At 63.0% G+C, this 17,044-nt stretch overlaps 2 protein-coding genes across 6 annotated transcripts in view; one reads left to right on the top strand and one right to left on the bottom strand.

Annotated features, from left to right (window-relative positions):
• Positions 1 to 1,514: 1,514 nt before the first annotated feature.
• Positions 1,515 to 3,599, bottom strand: PVALEF (parvalbumin like EF-hand containing; the record flags this gene model as incomplete). The annotated part of the gene is made up of 4 exons (XM_081027772.1): positions 1,515 to 1,636; positions 2,801 to 2,916; positions 3,199 to 3,334; positions 3,494 to 3,599. 4 exons carry the CDS (start codon positions 3,597 to 3,599, stop codon positions 1,590 to 1,592), a joined length of 405 nt encoding a protein of 134 aa, XP_080883898.1. The 3' UTR covers positions 1,515 to 1,589.
• Positions 3,600 to 12,092: 8,493 nt separating this feature from the next.
• The window catches only part of AATK (apoptosis associated tyrosine kinase), a 34,560-nt gene continuing 29,608 nt past the window's right edge, over positions 12,093 to 17,044 (top strand). Inside the window, exon 1 of one of the 5 annotated variants that reach the window (XM_081029634.1) lies at positions 12,093 to 12,623. In XM_081029634.1, coding sequence (XP_080885760.1) covers positions 12,569 to 12,623 — 55 coding nt within the window. In that variant the 5' untranslated portion in view covers positions 12,093 to 12,568. The remainder of the gene's footprint in view (positions 12,624 to 17,044) is intronic. The other 4 variants (XM_081029637.1, XR_013992040.1, XM_081029635.1 and 1 more) reach the window with 4 other exon arrangements.

Here is a 17,044-nt window from a genome sequence, read left to right as displayed (position 1 = left end):
TGTGCCCTCCCTCGTCTCTGTCCTGGGCTGGGTTCCGGACGGAGGCCATCCTAGGGCCCCTCCACAGAGTGGCCAGGTGGGGGTGTCCCTACTCCAGCTCTGTTCTCAGCGTGACCCCCCGTCCTCCCGGCTGGAATCCTCTGTTCAACCTGGCCCTGGTCAAGCGCCCTGGCACCCATAGCCCACCACCCCTGGAAGGCGCTCTGAGCCTCCCCTCTCACCCCTGCTAGGGGCCCCCATGGCTCCCAGGAGACCCTGGAGGTGTGACAGCCTGGAGCCCTGGAGAGATGGGCACTGGACAGGCCCTGCCCACGAGGAGGGTGGAGGGCAGCAGACGGGGTGCTCCTCCTTGGGGGTCTTGCTGCACTCTCTTGTGCTGGGCTTTGTCCCTGCTGTTGCCCAGGCCGAGGATGTTGGGACCAGGCCACGTGGGCCTGCTCAGACAGTGCGGGGATCCCGCTGCCTGTGAGGTTGTCACAGGGCCACCGCATGGAAGTGGAGCCCCTCCCTCACCCTCTGAGGGCCCTGGGGATCTGGTGGGAGTCCCAGCAAAGGTCCCTCAGGCCAAACCACCTCCAGGCCACAGAGGCTGAGGTGGACTCATCGTGGGCCCGTTCCCACCCCCCCAATCCCCCCACCTCGGTGTATGCCAGGCCCGTCGTCCTCATCTGCGTGAGGCCTTTTCCTTCTCTCCGGGCAGAGCAGGATGTGGCTGGCAGACGAGTAGGCCACTCCTATCCTGCCCCCCAGAGCCCAGGCTTCGGCCCATGGAGTTCCAGGTGCCTCACATGAAACGGGGCATTAGGAGCCAAAACGGGCGCAGGAGTCGCAGTACGGGGGAGAGGTCAGGGTGGGAGCTGCCGGCGTCCAGGTGGTACTTAAACCACAAAGCAGGAACTGACCAGGTGGGCCAGGGTGGAGGGAGCAGAGGCCTGCAGTGGGCCATGTTGGGGTCTCCCGGAGGAAGGGCTTAGGGAGAAGGGGGCCATCAAGGGGAAGCAGGAGAAGGCAAGGAGAGACAGGCAGAGACTGACCCCAGCTGTGTCCAGCCCAGGTTGCACGGCCCAGGGGACATGCCGGGGCCCCCTTGGCTGCACCCTGGGGTTGCACGTGTCCCGGCGCTGTGCTCACCCAGCTGCCAGGTGGAGCCTGGGTGGCTGTGAGGTTAGCCTGGCTCAAAGCCTGAGCAGAGCCCGGCTGGGATTGGAAAGGTGGTCCTGGGGGGTCTGGGCCCAGAGGTCACTGTGCTGGGGGGTCAGATCCGCGAGGGGCCAGGGCTGGTGGTGGGACCACCCTCCATGGGAGCCTGCAGTGAGGTGGGGATGGGAAGCCAGAAGGGCAGGGGCTCCACCCGCACCCACCTGCATAGCCTCCCATTTTTCCTTCTGACCGCCATACCTACCCTGCCCCCAGCTGTCCCCCAGAGACCAGAGACCCTGCCTCCACGAACACGCTGGCCATGTCATTCATTTAATGTTTTTCTGCTGTTTCTGGCACAGGCTGTGTCCACTCCCATGGCCTCCTTGCTGGGGAACCCTGCATCCCCGCTGCCCGCAGGGACCCTCACCAGGTCAGGGCTGCGCATAGCACTACTTCTTCTTCGGAATTTTCTTCTGTTTGATCAGTTCAGAAAATTCTAGAGCAGGAGACAGATTTCTAGTAAATAATCTCGTGACTTGTGGCCCTCGAGCCCTGTGAGCCCGACGGGGAGGCGTGCCCCCCTTTAGGCGTCGGGACCCCACAGGCCCTGGGGGCCCTGGGTCCTGCTTTCCTGAGCTCTGTGGGGACAGTGTAGGGCCATAACTGCGCTGCCCGAGCACCCGCACTGTTGCTGGGTGCCCCCCCCACGTGGGGTGCTGAGCCACCCTCTCTGGGGCTCACGATGGATTGAGTCTCTGTGGGGACCCTCCGGAATTCCCTTCAGAGCCTCCTGAGCAGGTGTTCCTGTGATCATCCTGTCTTCAGTGGGGAAACTGAGGCCCAGAGAGGCTGAGGGCTGAGTCCTAAGCAAACCCCGTGGCATATTAAGCCTTGTGGCCACCCCACAAGTCATTTTGCAGGCAGGAAGTGGGGGCCTGGGGCTGAGGATGGGTGCACAGCTGGCAGGGGTGTGTGGAGGCCAGTTTAGGGCTCTGAACCTAGACTCGCCCTTAGTGCTCGCCCTTAGATCCACCTGGCTGCCCTCTGCCCTCCAGGGACCAGCACCTGGGGAAGGTGGGGGAGTGGCAGGAAGGCCCCGGCCCCCGGGGCAGCTGTGGAGAGCCTCAAGGAAGGCCTGCAGCCCCGAAAATGCTGTTTCTCCCACGGCACCCCCCCACACCCGTTCCCCTAGGCCTCCCTTGGCCCACACCGTCTCCATCCTTCTGTGTCCACCTCTGCAGCTCCCAGGCCCCAGTCCCTGCCTCCAAACTCACTCCCGACCGTGGACCGCTCCTCCCCAGCTAATCTACCACTGACCCTCAGCTTGGGCTGCTCAGATCACCTTCCCCAAAAAGCTGGCTTAGGATACCACTCAGAAACCCACAGCAGTCCCTTTGACCCTGCCCCACCCAGCTTCTCTGAGACTCAGTTTCCCCATCTGTGAGTTGGGGACGGTGCCCACCACAAGTGGCTGTGAGCTTCAGGAAATGGGGTCTGCACCTGACAGGGGAGCCGCTCAGCTCCACACCGAGATGGACAACAGACAACGCCGTGCAAACTGCCCAAGTGCGAGTGACCGTGGGGGCGGAGCCTGGAGGGGTGGGTGTTGGAGCAGGTGGGGCGGGTAGGTCCTGAGAAGTTCCCCCATGTGTGCGCCCACCTTCGTAGTCAATCCTCCCGTCCCCGTCGGTGTCGGCTGCCTGCATCATGGCCTCCGCCTCCTCGTCTGTCAATGGGGCAGCAGGCCCGCTGCTGGGGATGGTGGACAGGACGTACCTGGGCCAGGCGGGCTCGGGTCAGAGCCAGGGGCATCTGGCCGGTGCCCGACGGTCTGCAAGGTGCTCACTCCTCACTGTACAGTGAGGGAAACTGAGGCCCCGCTGGAGGTGGGTCTCTGGGCCCGGGTCTGGTGCTGTCCCTGTGGCCCTGCCTCCTGAAAAGCCAGGTTGGGCCCGCTGGGGTTCCGGGCCTGCTGGGTGGGTATGGAGATGGGACCGGGCAGGGGCCCAGGGCTCAGTACACCCGTTCCCCCGTCCCCAGCCGCTGGCTGTTACTTACTTGATCTCATTCCATTCGATGAAGCCACTCTTGTCCTTGTCCAGGCTCTGGAAGGCCTTGCGGATGGCGCCCTCCAGCTGCCCCGCAGCCTGGAACTTCTGCATGTACTCAAAGAACCTGATGTAGTTGAAGGAACCTGGGACGAGCAGGCTTAGGTCAGCGGGCCACGTCGCTCGGGCCCTGGGGGAGACCCCTGGCCCAGGGTAGGGCTGTGGGTGCTGTTCCTCCCCCGTGTGTGTACCCTGGGCCCAGAGCCCAGGGAAGGAGCAGGGGTGCTGTGGGGGGCAGGCTGTACCATGGTGCCTCATGTCCGTGGGCAGCAGCTCTATGTCCTTGTCTGACAGGGATGTACCCAGGGCCAAGGCCATCTTCTTCATCTGGGAGGAGAAGTCCTCGTCCATCCTGGCCCTGCAGTGGACAGGCAGCAGGTGTGCACCGCGGGGGGACAGGGCGATCTGCTTAGACCCTGCACGGTACCGGCTCCTGCCCCCAAATGGGGCCCCCGGGGCCCACACCACGTCCCCAGCTGCCCTTGGGGTGCAGAGGGCCGGTGAGGGGCTCCCTGGCCTTGCAGAGGCCCCTGTGCCCAGGCCCTGAGGGACACGAGTCTGAGCCCTCACCTCTTGCTGGCAGACCACCTTGAGGTACCCCCAATTTCATAGAAAAGGAGACTGAGGGCCAGTTCCTTCACTCTGTTCAGAAGAGGTGGAGGTAGCCACCGTCTGCCCCCTCGGCACTGCTGGAGAAATTCCCTCTGTCCTTCAAGGCCCATCTCAAAGCTGCCTCCTCTGGGAAGCCTTCCTGGTTACCTGAAGCACCACTCCCTCCGGCTGAGACTCAAGGCCCAGGGCCTTGGCCAGGCTCTCCTAGATTCTAGATCAGTGGGCCCTGGTCCTGGCTGGACGCTGACCACCTGTGGTGGGGTATACTGGCCACAGGCCAGTCTGGAGCTGGCCTGGAACTCTCCCTCCAAACAGGGTGACCACCGCCCTTTTCCAGGCGCTCTGGAGGACCCGCGTGAGGTGCACCTCACAGCCCCTGTCCACACTTCGCAGAGAGTCGGCGTCAAGCAGGAGCCACCGAGGCAGAAAGGGATTCCAGCTGGGCAGGCTGGGGTCTGAGCACAGGTGAGGGGCCAGCATTTCGGGCCCGGGCTGTCCTGTGCCCCTCACGGCAGCACCTTGTGATCCACTGAGCTGTCAGGTTACTGTCCCCAGGGGGGGGTTGGGTTCTGGGACTCGCGGCAAAGCAGCTATTTCAGAGGCTCCTTGGCCCTCTTGAAAGTTCACAGGGTGGTGGAGCCTTCTGGAACAGTTCCTGCCACCGGGAGGGCAGCCCAGTGGCCCATGAGTCTGAGTGGGGCTGCACAGTGGCTGGAGGAGTCTCCACTTTCCTCCCAGGGGAGAAGCCACAGGTCAAAGGTCACACTGACCCCCGGCAGTCCTGGGGGAGCAGGAGTGCTGTACACAGCCCCAGGAGCGGCCCTGATCCCTGAACTCGGGGGCAAAGGCTCTTCGTCTGTGAAGTAGGGCACCCCTGCCCACCCTGTCCCTTCACAGGGTTGCACGAGGACCCATGAGGAAAGGGAGATGGTGGGGAAAGGGCTCTGGGCCCGCAGTGGGCCTGGAGCTGGGTCCCCACGTGGCACCCAAATGACCAAGCCCTACATCCAGCACGGGAGGCGGGCAGGGGTGGTCAGCAGGGATCACGGACAGAGGCCCACGGGACAGGCTCCACCACCCCACATCCTGGTGTGAGGCCCTGATTCTCCTCCCTCCCCAGAATCTCAGGGTTCATTCTGGAGGGAGGGGACACCTACCTGCCACTCAGGGCCCTACCAGAGGCCAGTGTCACCTCCTTTATGAAGAGGCGGGGCCAAAGTCCAGGCCAGGTCTGCTCAGTGCAGGGCCAACATCTTTTTTATGAGCACGTGGGTTCCCTGGGCTGTGCCTGCTCACCCTCTCCTCCCAGCCCGCTGCTCTTTGGGGCACCCTCCCCCCACCCACAAATGCAGGGAAGCCTCAGAGATGGGGGCAGGCAGGCCTGGGGCCTGGAGCTGGGCTGGAGCCACACTTGGCATGTCCTGCCCGGTGGGCTGCGGCCCCTGCCCAGCCTCCTGGGGTGCTCCCAGCGCCCGGAAGGACCCTGCCCCCTCATCCTGCCCCTTGTAAAGCTCTCCCTCTCTCCCCTCCCACCTCACTGCCTCCACAGCCGAAGCTGGCTGGAGCTTCAAGGCCTGGTTGGACCCCCCAGACCCCACGTGTCCCAGCATGCTGTGTCCTGGATGCCCCCCAAGGCCAGCAGGACCTCCCCCTCCCCTGAACACTCTGGACAGCCCACGTGGCCCTCCTGAGGGCTGTGGTCTGCAGCCAGATTGACCAATGGATCACTGAGCACGTTTGGGTGCTCACATGAGAAAGAGGCCTCGGGCCGGAGAGAGTGTTAGGGGATTATGGGGCAGCGGAGCCCCTTGGACGGGGCTGGCACGGGGCCCCAGAGCCAGCTCAGGGTGCCTGCCCGTCAGTGGGACTGTTGGCCTTGGACCCTCAGCCCTGCCAGGCTTCCCCGCCCCCCATTCAGCAGCTGGGGGCCTGAGGTTTGTGAGTGGGCCTTGGCCTCCCATGCTGACCCGGCTCACAGGCACTCTCGGGTGTGCGCACGTCTACCCTGCAGACAGACCCAGGCACCCAAAGCTGCCTTCGGATGGGGGCTCCCTTGGGACTGCTCCTCCCCTTCCTCCTCCTTTTGCTGCCTCCCCTGGACCTCCCTGGGGCCCCCGCAACTCCCAGGGCCTCCCCTCATCCTGTGGGTGAGGACAGCTCCCCCCAGCCATCGGCACCTCTCCCACCCCTCCCCGGGCAGGACTCACCTCTGCTGGGCTTCCTTGGAGGGCTCTGGGGAGGCAGGTCAGACTGGGCTGCTTAGAGGCACAGGGGCTCCAGCTTTTATACCTGCAGCCACCGGGCCTATTTACAGCCTGGGGCTGCAGCTGTCCCCCCGCCCCTCTCGGGCATTCCAACCTGGCACTGGCTACCCCCAGGGGCTCACTGGTACTTGGCATGGGCAGACTGACCATCAGCCATGCTGGCCTCCCTGAGGTGGGGGTGGGGAGAGGACGGAGTTTCTGTCACATGGAGGTCCCACCCTGCCTGCTGGCCTCACAGGGGTGAGGGGGCATTGCAGTCCCAGGGATGGCTGGCTGGGCCTACCGGGGTCGTTCAGGGGGTGCAGCCTGGCCAGCGTGTCCAAGAAGACAGCAGACACTGGACAATGAGGCCTCTCCTGGTAAGCAGCCTGGCTGGGCAGCCATCCTTTGTCCCTGGGTCACTGCAGGGGGCCAAGGAACCATGCCAGGGCCGGCCACAGAGGCAAGAGGAGGAGAGAGAGGTCTCTGTCAGGCCAAGATGGCTCCATTGGGCACAGGGGGCAGGGCTATGTGACTCTGGGCAGGGCTGTCTCCCTGGGGAGGGCTGTCACCAGGGTGAGAACAGGGTGGGGGGAGAACCAGAGAGGGTCCCACTACCAAGGGCCCCCCCTGGCCATGCCCTGCTGGGGGGACATGCCTCACTGTCGATTCATTCTCCAGGCAGTTAGCGGTTGTATTTCATAAGCAATGCCATGCCCCAATAATGACAGGACAGAACGTCTGGTGCAGCCTCTTCCCAACCCCCTAAACCACCAGCTACCCTCTGTGCCAGTTTCTGAGCTGTCATCACAGACCGTGCTGAGACGCCCCGAGACCTGCTGTCTCCCTTTGACCCGTCAGCACGCAGCACTACCACTCTGTGTGGCTACCACCGAACAGCCTCCTGTTAGGCCGCGAGCTGCGGACGCTCAGCGGGTTCCAGTGTCCTTGGCATTAGAGACGCCCTGTTGACCAATGGGAGACCCCATGGACCCGCCGGATTCTTCTCCCCAAGCTTCGCAGCCCGGGGACCCCAGCCCAGTGGGGCGCACCACCCCCTGCAGACCCCCACTCACACTGCGGTCTTGTCCCCGCAGCACACTGAGCCTCTCTCCACATGTGTGTCCCACAGTGCACTGGCACTGGGTGCAAGGAGCAAAGCACGCAGAGCCCTGACCACCCCAGGCCAGCGAGTGAGAAGCCAGTCACGACGGCGGCCACACAGTGTGTGACTCCATTTCCATGTGGAGCCTCCAGAAGAGGCAAATCCAGACCCAGGAAGCAGGCAGGTGTTTACCCACGGCTGGAGGAGCCGGAAATGGAGCGTGTTTATGGGTACGAGGTCTCCTTTGGGGTTCCGGAACTAGAAAGTGGTGGTGGCTGCACTTTGGGAGTGCACCAAAGGCCACTTGTTTGTTCATATTAAAATGGTTTATTTTATGTCCTATGAATTTCACCTCAATTTAAAAAATATGCAGAGTGAGAAACAATGCTTTTAATAATGCATAAATTAAACAGAAACATCAAGAAATAGGCAGCACCGGCCCAGCGCTGAGCCCCTCTCTGCCTGGCTTCTGGGAGGGAGGGAGGTACCACTAGCGTGTCCTGGGAGGCCTATCTGTGCCCACCCCTGCCCAGGCCACGAGACGAGGGGTGGGGAGGGCACAGGCAGGCTCTTAGAACCAGCACCTGCCCCACACTGACAGATGGCTGGTCTCCTGGGCCATCCCTGTTTCATTTTTGTCCACAGGCGATCAGCCACTCCTCTCCTGTAGCTCTGGCCCCAGCTCATTGGCTCCCACTATGCGCTGAGCAGACCCTCTCTGGGCTGGCACTGCCCCCTCCTGCCTGGAACGACTGCAGGGGAGGGGGTGGCCTGTTCCTGGGTCCTCCTGCTGCAATCTGGACGCCTGCGGAGACCCCAGCAGCCCAGCTCTGCCCTGTGGCGAGAGTACTAGGAGTGTAAGAGGAATTGGCTCTTCTTTTCCAGGAGTCATTTTTACAAAAGGATGAAGCTCTTTCAAGCCATGCCTCCTCCCAGATTATGGCGGGTCCCCTTGAGGGTCCTGGGGGATATTGAGGGGAGCCCCAGCCAGCTCAGAACTCTGGACACCTTCCCTTTCCTGGAGAGGCTGGCACCCTTGGTGGCTGCAGCCTGCCTTCTGGGGTCTCTTTGGCAAATGCCAGAAGCTACTCTCACCCCCACCATGCAGAGCACAGCTGCGGTGGTGGGCCTGTCAGGGAAGGGTTCTTCTGAGATTGGTGGCTACCTCCAGGCAAGTTCAGGTGGGGGACAGTCCTTCCCCTTTGCAGTGGTGCCCCTCCCAAGCACACACCCGTGGGGGGAAGGGGGCAATGTGAGTACAAGGGGCACCTGCCCCCTCCCCCAGCCCCAGCAGCGGCAGCAAAGGGGTGGGCTGGGGGGCAGGTGTAGGGATGTGAGTAGGGGGAGCCAGCTGGGTGATGAGTTCTGGCGGGGAGGGGCTTCCTGGAGCCCTGTGATGCCCACTGCGGTACCCGGCAGGTGGGTTTGTGGGCTGGAGCCGGGGCAGCAATGAGGATGTGACTTATTATTATAGGAGGGACTCCAGAGGTGCTGATCCTGTCCCCATGGCCCTGTCCCGTGGCTTTCCCCTCTGCAGTAAGGGGAATGATGTCCCCCCAAAAGATATGTCCATGTCCTAACCATCCCCACGGGCACCTGTGAATGGGACCTTGTTGGGAAATGGGGTCTTTGCAGATGTGACCAAGTTAAGATGAGGTCACACTGGCTCAGGGAGGCCGCAAGTCCGCTGACTGTTTGTTCCTTACAAGAGGAGGAGACCCCTGGAGGAGGAGCCGTGTGACAGCAGAGGTCCTGGGCAGCAGCTGTGTTCCTGCTGCTGCCTTGATTCCAAAGCGTGTTTTTTGTTCATCCCAGATTTTCCTCATTAATTTTGACTAAGATATTGCAGTAAAATATTAGTTGCCTTAATGCCTAAGTTTGTTTTTGACAGCTTTATTGAAATAGAATTCACATACGTAGCATAGAGTTCACAACTTTGGACTGTACAATGAGTGTTTTTAACAGCTTACTCACAGGGGCCACTTGCAGAGTCCCATCACCCCCAACAGAGGCCTTGTGCCCCTTCAGAGTCACTCCCAGGTCCGGTGCCCCCTGGCCTCTGACAGCCGCCAGTCCACTTTCCGTCTGTGAGCTGGGGGAGTCTCGGAACCCCACGTCAGTGGAATCACGCCTTTGTGTCCTTTGTGTCTGATTCATTTCACTGAGCATCATATTTTCGAGGTTCCTGCGTGTTGTAGCGGGTTTCAGCACCTCACTCCTTTTTATGGGTCAGTAACATGCCATCATGTGTTTCCGTTCACTTGTAACATGCCATGGCGTGTAAACTTTCGTCTGCTGATGATATGATTGCTGAGTTTTTGTGCCTTTGGTGCCTCACTCACCTTACCTGTGTCCAGTGTGTGTCCTGTGTCCCCCACCCCACCCCACATGCTCCTGAACGTGGGAGGCCTCTCCCCTCATCCCACTAATGCCTCAGGCTTTCCTGGGTCTCCTCTAGGCCCAGCCCTCTGCAGACACTGCTCCAGCTAGGCCTGGCCCCCTCAGGTCAGCTCCTTCCAGGGAGGGTGCTCGCCCTGCACGGTCCCTGGCGTGGGGCAGGCAAGACTTGTCCTTACCATTGTCAGCCACAGTGCCCCTGTGACCCCCGTACACTCAGCCTAAGGCTCCTGCCAGTCGGGCCCAGGTACACTCCTGTCCTGTGGTACAGGAGCCAGGAAGCGGCGTCCCTGCCAGACAGGCTTTTGTGCTTGAAAGCACATCGTGACCGGCCAGCACCCCTAGGGCAGTGGTCACCCTGGTCACCCAGGTATTGGCACCCTACCCCCACTACTGTGAGGCTTGGCCCCTGCTTGAGCTGTGGAGGGCTCTGGGGTGCCCTGCCTGCCCCCAGGTGGTGGGAGGCCATGTCTTTAGGGACCTCTTGCCATCCTGAGATCAGCATAAGCCAGCATGGTAGGGCCCCCAAGGTGGACTGGATACTGGTCACCCCCAGGCTTGCAGGTCCCCTCCTGCCCACCGTCACCCTTGCATGCCCTGTTCATTGGGACCTATCCCTCTCCTTGCTCCTGTCCCGACACTGTCCAGGAGGCCCAGGGCATGAAGCATGAGGTTTTGCCACTGGGACTCAGGTACTCTGCTCTTTCTCAGAGGCAAGGACACTGGACCTCAGGCCCCGAGGCCCAGGAGAGTCATGCAGACCCACTTGCAGAAGGCCAGCCCCCAGCCTCTCAGCTCTTCCTTCCCCAGGGCCACAGGGCTCTGTCCTGCCCATTCGACCTTGTCACACCATCTGAGGGCCTTGGGGGACCTGGAAGGACAGCAATTCTGGTCCCCATCTCCAGGTAGCAGGCTGACAGACCCTCCCTCTAAATTCCAGTGCCAGCCTCCCTGCACGACTCCGTAGAAAGCAGTGAGGGTGTGGTCGCTGGCCACACATGGGAAGTACTAGTTGAAGGGACAGATCAATGGTGGCGGGGGGGGACTCGGAGCACCTCCAGTTCAACCATCACCAGGCCAAGGGAGCAGCAGGGCTCTCGTTCTGGTGACATCTCAGAGGACCCTGATGTACGGGGCAGAACTGGCATCTGGTCAAGTGGGATGAGAGTGTTGGCCCTGGAGCCAGAGGTTCTTCCTCTCCCCCACCCGGACCCCAGAGGAGGACCTGTAACCCTAAAGTCCCCGAGATCTGGTCCTTCCATGTGCCAGTGTATGCACACATGCGTGGGTTCAAAGGCAAACCCAGGTCACGGAGAGCTGTCTTCCGACTCTGATTACTGAGGCCAGCCATGGTGGTGCAGAGGTTCTGGACAGAGGCAACTTAGGCCACTAGTCACCCCCTGCCTGACCCAAGGAGCCTCCAGGTGTCTGGGTCCCCTTCCCGAGTGGGTAGAGGCAGGGCCATCCACATGGGAGTTGTGCAGTCTTGGGCTTGCTTCCTTGGTGGGAAGGGGAGACCTCCAAATGGGACCCAGCCCCCTCACTCTGTGTACTCCTGGATCACAGCCCTCAGCCATCAACGCCACCAGTGGCCTCTGACCCTCCTGGCTCTGGGATCTGAGCACGTCTTACAGGCCAGGCCCTCCACCAGCCACTACAGCTGTAGCTCCTTCCTCCTCCACCTGGCCTGTGGGGCAGAACCACTCAGAGCAGTAGCCACACAGTCAGGACCATTAAGAAGGTTCTGGACAACGGGTCCCTCTCCACAGGCCTGAGGTGGCATGGGGTCTCCCACACCAGGGAACCCCTAATGTCTGAGGGAAAGGGGGGGCCCCACAGGAGCCACCCTAGAATAAGAAGGGAACATCCTGTCACCTTCTACCAAGGACTGACTGGTCCTCACCACCCTTTCTGTGTCCCTGCTGGGCACCCTGCCAGTAACATTGATCCTTGTTCTCCCCAAGGCCTGCGGGGCCCTGCTGGGGGTAGGTGCCCCCTCCTCCTACCCCCACTTCCAGCTGGGACCTGCCAAGGGGCTTTGCTCATCTGGCCAGAGAATGAATGGATGGATGGATGAAGAGTGGCTCAGTTGCAGAAAACTTAAATCTCGGCACACTGTAGTCCTCGGGTTCCCACGGTGGGGGGAGGGGCTTGGTCCGCAGACCCCTGCGGCCGCGCCAGCACCTGTCCTGCTGCGCTCTCCACCTCGGCGTCGGTGCAAGATGGCGCGGCGCGGCGCGGGCGGCGGGCGGGGACGGTCCCTAGGTGCCGGCGCCGCCGCGCCCGCCCTGAATGCCCGGTGCTGATCACGCCAGGCGGGGGCGGCCGCTCCTTCTACACGGTTGTCGCAGCGTGGCACGGGCGCGCTCGGTGTGCAAAACCAGCCCCCCGCCGCCAGCGCGGGCGCCGCCCAAAGGGCGCGGGGGCCGGACCCCGAGCTGCCTCAGACCGTGCGTGTGCAGGCCGCGTGCCGGCCCGACCCCGTGAGCGTGGGCCCGGGCGCGTCCCCGTGCCCACCCCCGCGCCTCCTCCCGCCCCATCCCGCGTCAGTGTCCCCCTCCCCGCGCCCCCGCGCCCCCAGCCTGCAGCTCCCCTGCCTCACGCCCCCGCGCCCCCCGTCTCCGCGCCGCGCGTCTCCGTGCCCCCCCAGCCCGGGAGGGAGCCCCCCCGCGCGCGCTCCCGCCGGTGTTTTCGGACTGCACCAGCCCGGAGCCCGGCGGCGCCGCGGCCGGCCGGCGGAGGCGCCTCGTCTGCCGCCGCCGCCCGCACCCGCACCGCACTCGCAGCCCGCTGGCCCCGCAGCCTCCAACCCCGCCGCTTCGTGTGCGGGCGCTCGGCCGGCGCGGCGGGCAGGGCGCGCTCCGCACCTGCGGGGCGGCCGGCGATGGCTCGGCGCAGGCCGGGGCCGCGGGCGTCTTGAGCGCAGCGCCGCCCCGGGTGCCCGCGAGCTGCCGGCCCTGGCCATGTCGTCGTCCTTCTTCAACCCCAGCTTCGCCTTCAGCTCGCACTTCGACCCGGGTGAGTCCCCTGGCCGTGCTCCGCCGCCAGCCTGCTGCCTGCTGCGCCGCCCCGCGTCCCCCACTGCGGACATGATGCTTCCTGAGCCGCCGGTTCCTATTTTGCATGGAAATTAACCCCTTCCCCACCCTGAGCAGAGCCCACGGAAGGACTGGCTCTCCGTCGGGACCCCCTCGAGGCCTGGGACCGGTGGAGGTGGGCAGGCCTGGGGCTGGTACCCAGCACAGCTGAGGCTTCCAGCAGTGTGGGTGGGCAGCAGACGTGCGCCCCCACTGCTGTGTCTCTGTAGACGTTTCTGGCACAGGTAACTGGGGCAGGAGGGCCTATGTTTGCCCCAGGTGTCCAGGTGAGAAGGTGGCCAGGACTGAGGGCCCTGGGGGAGGTGTGGGACTGCCCCCACCCCTGCCCCCTGGAGCCCAAGCCCCCATGGCCCCATGCTGGCCCACTGTCTTAGCATGGGAGACCCCTTGCCAGGCGAGGGGCTGGGGCTGGCAGCCTTGCCCACCGCCCAGCAGCCTGCGTGTGGAGGTGGGAGCAGTGGCCACTCACGGACAGAGCCCACTGGGCAGAGGCTCTAAAGAGATGGGTCTTAGTGACGCCCCAGAGAGCCAGGGAGGCCGGGGTGGCCCGGCTGCTGGAGTCCTGGGGTCAGGCCTCTTACCCCACCAAGTTGGTGGCCCTGTCAGCGTGTTTGCCCATGGCTGCCTGGCCTCCTGGGGTGGGCAGAGGGGCCCAGGGATAGCTGGAGATCTGCATCTTCCTTGTGCCTTCATCAGCTCTGGCCCCCCTTCCCCAACTGGGAGACAAACCCCTGCCCTGGAGCCATGGCCCAGGGGCCCAAGGTCCACCTACATGTCACGGAGGCTCGGGCACAGGCTAATCCAGCCCAAACAAAGCTGGGCACGCACGTGACGGGCTCTCCTGGGTCCCCTCCCTGGAGCAGGGCCCAGAGTGTGCAGTGATGCACAAGGTCCCCTGGGCATGGCCCCATCTGAAGGCATTTGCTCCTGCGAGGGGAGCTGGCAGCAGGGCTGTCTGCTGGGCGGAGAGTGTGGCTGTCCCTCTCTCAGAAATGACTTCCCAGGCGACTCCCAGGGCTTGGAGAACATGATGTCACCCCTGATGGCTCAGAATCCAGGCCGAAGCCCTGGCTGGGCCCTGAGGGCAGGGGGTGGAGGTGGCCCTGCTGAGCAGCCCAGCCCAGACAACCTTTAGGGTCCCGAGTCCACTGCTTCCGGTAGTCTGCCTGATGGGAGGAGGGGTCCGGCTCAGGCCTGCTGGCGTTGGAACTGTTGGCAGGGTGGGGTGGGGGTGCCAGTACCGATGCCAGGATGGGGGAGGCCCTCTCCACACCCTGCGTCTTGCATGCTCTGTGGGGCCCAGACTTGCCTGTGTGGGGTTGTTACCCCCTTTCTACACCCGGGTGCATTGGGGCACGAGCCCCTGCCCCCACCTTAGAGAAACAACGCAGCTTTGCCTTGTGTTTGTGTAAACAGCTATGATCAGTGTAATTATAATGTCAGTTTAATGACTTTCAGAGAAAAGTTGTCAGGAGACAAGGGGTGGCCTCCGCTTTGCGGGTCAGTGAAGGGGAGACCTGTGTCCCCTGCAGGAGGGGACATTCTGGATGGTGGTACTGGGTAAAGGGCTGGGGAGCAGGGCTCCTTTGGCCTCCATATGAGCACTGGGGAGGAGGGGAGATGGGGTCCCCTGCCCTGCTGCTAAACATCCAGCTTTCAGAGCCTGGCTCCCACCCCCTGGAGTCCCACAGCCCAATCTTATCTTCCTGAGCCTCAGTTTTCTCATCTGTAAAAGGGGCTAGTGACCTCTATCCCTCCAGGCCCGGGTGGGGGTTAGGTACCTGGTGAAAACTTGATGTTCAGTAAACAGAGACTGCTATTTTGGGGGTTGGGAAGGTGCGTGGAGACAAGGCCACAGCGTCTTTACGGCTTTTTTCCATCCCTGAAGTGGAGCGAGATGGCACTTTTGAGTTCTGCTAATGTCTGTGGGGGAACCCACCTGGGGGTCCACCAAACTCAGAGGGCAGGGGGCGCTCGTGTTCATGGCCATCTGAGTTTGTTTCTGTGGTGCTCAACAGTGGGGGGACAGAGGCACTGGGCCCGGGCCCTGGCAGAGGGTCCTCCCAATGTCACCAGGCCGGCCTGCTGCCATGTCGGCTCTCCATCCGTCGTGGGGTTCCGTGGCTGTCCCCACAGAGAGGGAGCAGTGGAGTAGGTGTGTCGCAGGAAGCGGACTGAGTTTGAGGCTCTGGCCCTGGGTGGACCCTCGAGTGCAGCCTGGAAGCTGGAAGACGGGGGAGAGACCAGATTGTGTGCTCCTGGAGTGATGTGGCCGGTGCAGGAGGTCATCAAGAGGGCTGTCTGTTCTGGGGCCTAGCTCTTCCCCAGGACGTGGGTGACTGGGGATTTCCTGGCAGTCTCAGCCCCGTGACCTCAGTGCTGTGTGGCCTTGGGCCAGTCACTCAACCTCTCTGAGACTCAGCCCTGCTAGGTGAAACCTCACTCTGGGGAGACCAGGTAGGTGGGGCCGAGGGCTGTTGAGGGTGCCACGTAGGGTCAGAAGCAGCCGGGCTGGCTGGTGTGGCCTCGAGGGAGTGTGGTGGCCTCTCCCGCTGGAGTGCTCTGAGGCAGGGCGCTGACCTTGTTTCTCACTCTGTCCAGCCTCAGGCCTACCAGGTGCCCCGCAGGTGGCTGTGGTCTCTGGGCAGGGAGGCTGCTGGCCAGGAGCGGCTGTGAGGACACCATCCCCCTCCAACTTCTCCCTGAAGACCCCCTGGTGGCAGGTGGTGGATCAGCCCCGTCCTGACCCTGTGGCTCTTGCCATGCCTCAGTTTCTTAATCTATAAGGTGGGAATGACTGTGGTGCCCGCCCACTTCTCAAGGTCATGTGAGGGTTAACGGGGTCAGTGGTGTGAGTGCTGAGTGAGGGCAAGTGCCCAGGCCGTGCGGGTCAAGGCTGAGCCTAGGGCAGGGGTCACCGCTGACCAGCCGGCAGGGCTAGGAGTTTGGGGAAGCTCGTGGTAGACAAGGCAGCCCTGCCCCAACCCCCAACCTCTCGGCTCATGCCATGCCCCTGCCCATGTCCTCACTGAGAGAGGGTGGCTGGCGGGAGGGAGTCTCAGACGGGCATGGTCTCATCTGGCACAGGGACAAATCCCCTGAGGGCACCCCAGGAATGGGCTTGGGGGGGCCCAGAGTCCTGTTCCCTGGCTGGCAGACGCTCCCTGGCAGCAGTCCTCAAACCTGGTGACCCACTGCTTGCTGCTGGCTGCCTGTGGGGGCCTGGCTGAAGGCAGATGCTGCCTGCACCCCTCCCAGACCACCAGCTCAGGCTGGGGTCAAGAGCTGGCCCTCCCATCAGTGTCACCTCCCCTCCCTGCACCTGAGAAAGGCTAGACCCGGTGGAAGCTGTGGCTGTCCGGGTGGGTCTGGGGTGAGTGCCAGTGCAGGAGGGTGGCAGTGGGAGGTCCCCGTCGCCTCTGGGCAGTGGTGGGGGCAGTCGATTTCTTTGCATTCCAGCACTGTCTCCAGGATGCCAGGCTCTGCTTGTCCCTCCCCCATGGGCCCCTGCACCCACACCTGTGCAGCTGCACACACGCAAGTAAGCAGGCTCACACACGCATGTACACATGCTCACACAAGCTCACACACGTTTAAACATACACACCTGCATTTGAACACAAACCCCTGTAAATACACCATAAACCCTCCAGCACACCTGCGCCCCACGCACACACACTCACACGTGCGCCTAACACATGTGTGCTCACACCCGCACCTGTGCACACGCTGGTTCAGAGCCCATTTTTTAAGTGTGCAGTCGCCTCCTTGGGGGTGGGCGGCCTCTTGGGGGCTCAGCTGTCTCTGAGTGTGGCTGCCTGACTTGCTCGCCCCGTGCCCCCCACTCCAGGCTGCCCCTGCCCACGGTGGCACCTCTCACTCCTTCCATCAAGCAGAGCCTGAGCCCCAACCTAAGTCCCTTGGAGGCCAGACTGTCTCCTGGCCTGGGTGACCTTGAACTGGACATGTGTGGAATTTCCTGCCATCTGGTCCCTGGGGTCCCTGCCCATGAGGCCCTCTCAGCCTCCCCCCCCCCAGGGCACAGTGTGCTTATGACCCCTGACCTCCTGCTCAACCCTGCGCGTCTGGCCCTGGCACGGTTGTCACAGCCACAGTCCATCCTGACGACCTCTGCCGGCTGGGGCTGGGCTGTGGGCACTACGGGTTCATGGGTGGGTGTCAAGGTCGTGGCTGGGGTGGGAGCCAGACCCCCACCTCCTCTTTGGCCCCAGCCTCACCCCTGCTCTCATTTCAGTTGGAGGCAATGACAACTCCCCCCACCCCCCCGGTCTCAGGGCAGGAACACCTGTGTCCCAGGCAGGGAGACTGAGGCTCACGGAG

This window comes from Rhinolophus hipposideros (genome assembly GCF_964194185.1).
Source record: "Rhinolophus hipposideros genome assembly, chromosome: 20".
Lineage (NCBI taxonomy): Eukaryota > Metazoa > Chordata > Mammalia > Chiroptera > Rhinolophidae > Rhinolophus > Rhinolophus hipposideros.
This window is presented reverse-complemented; position numbering and strand designations above follow the sequence as displayed.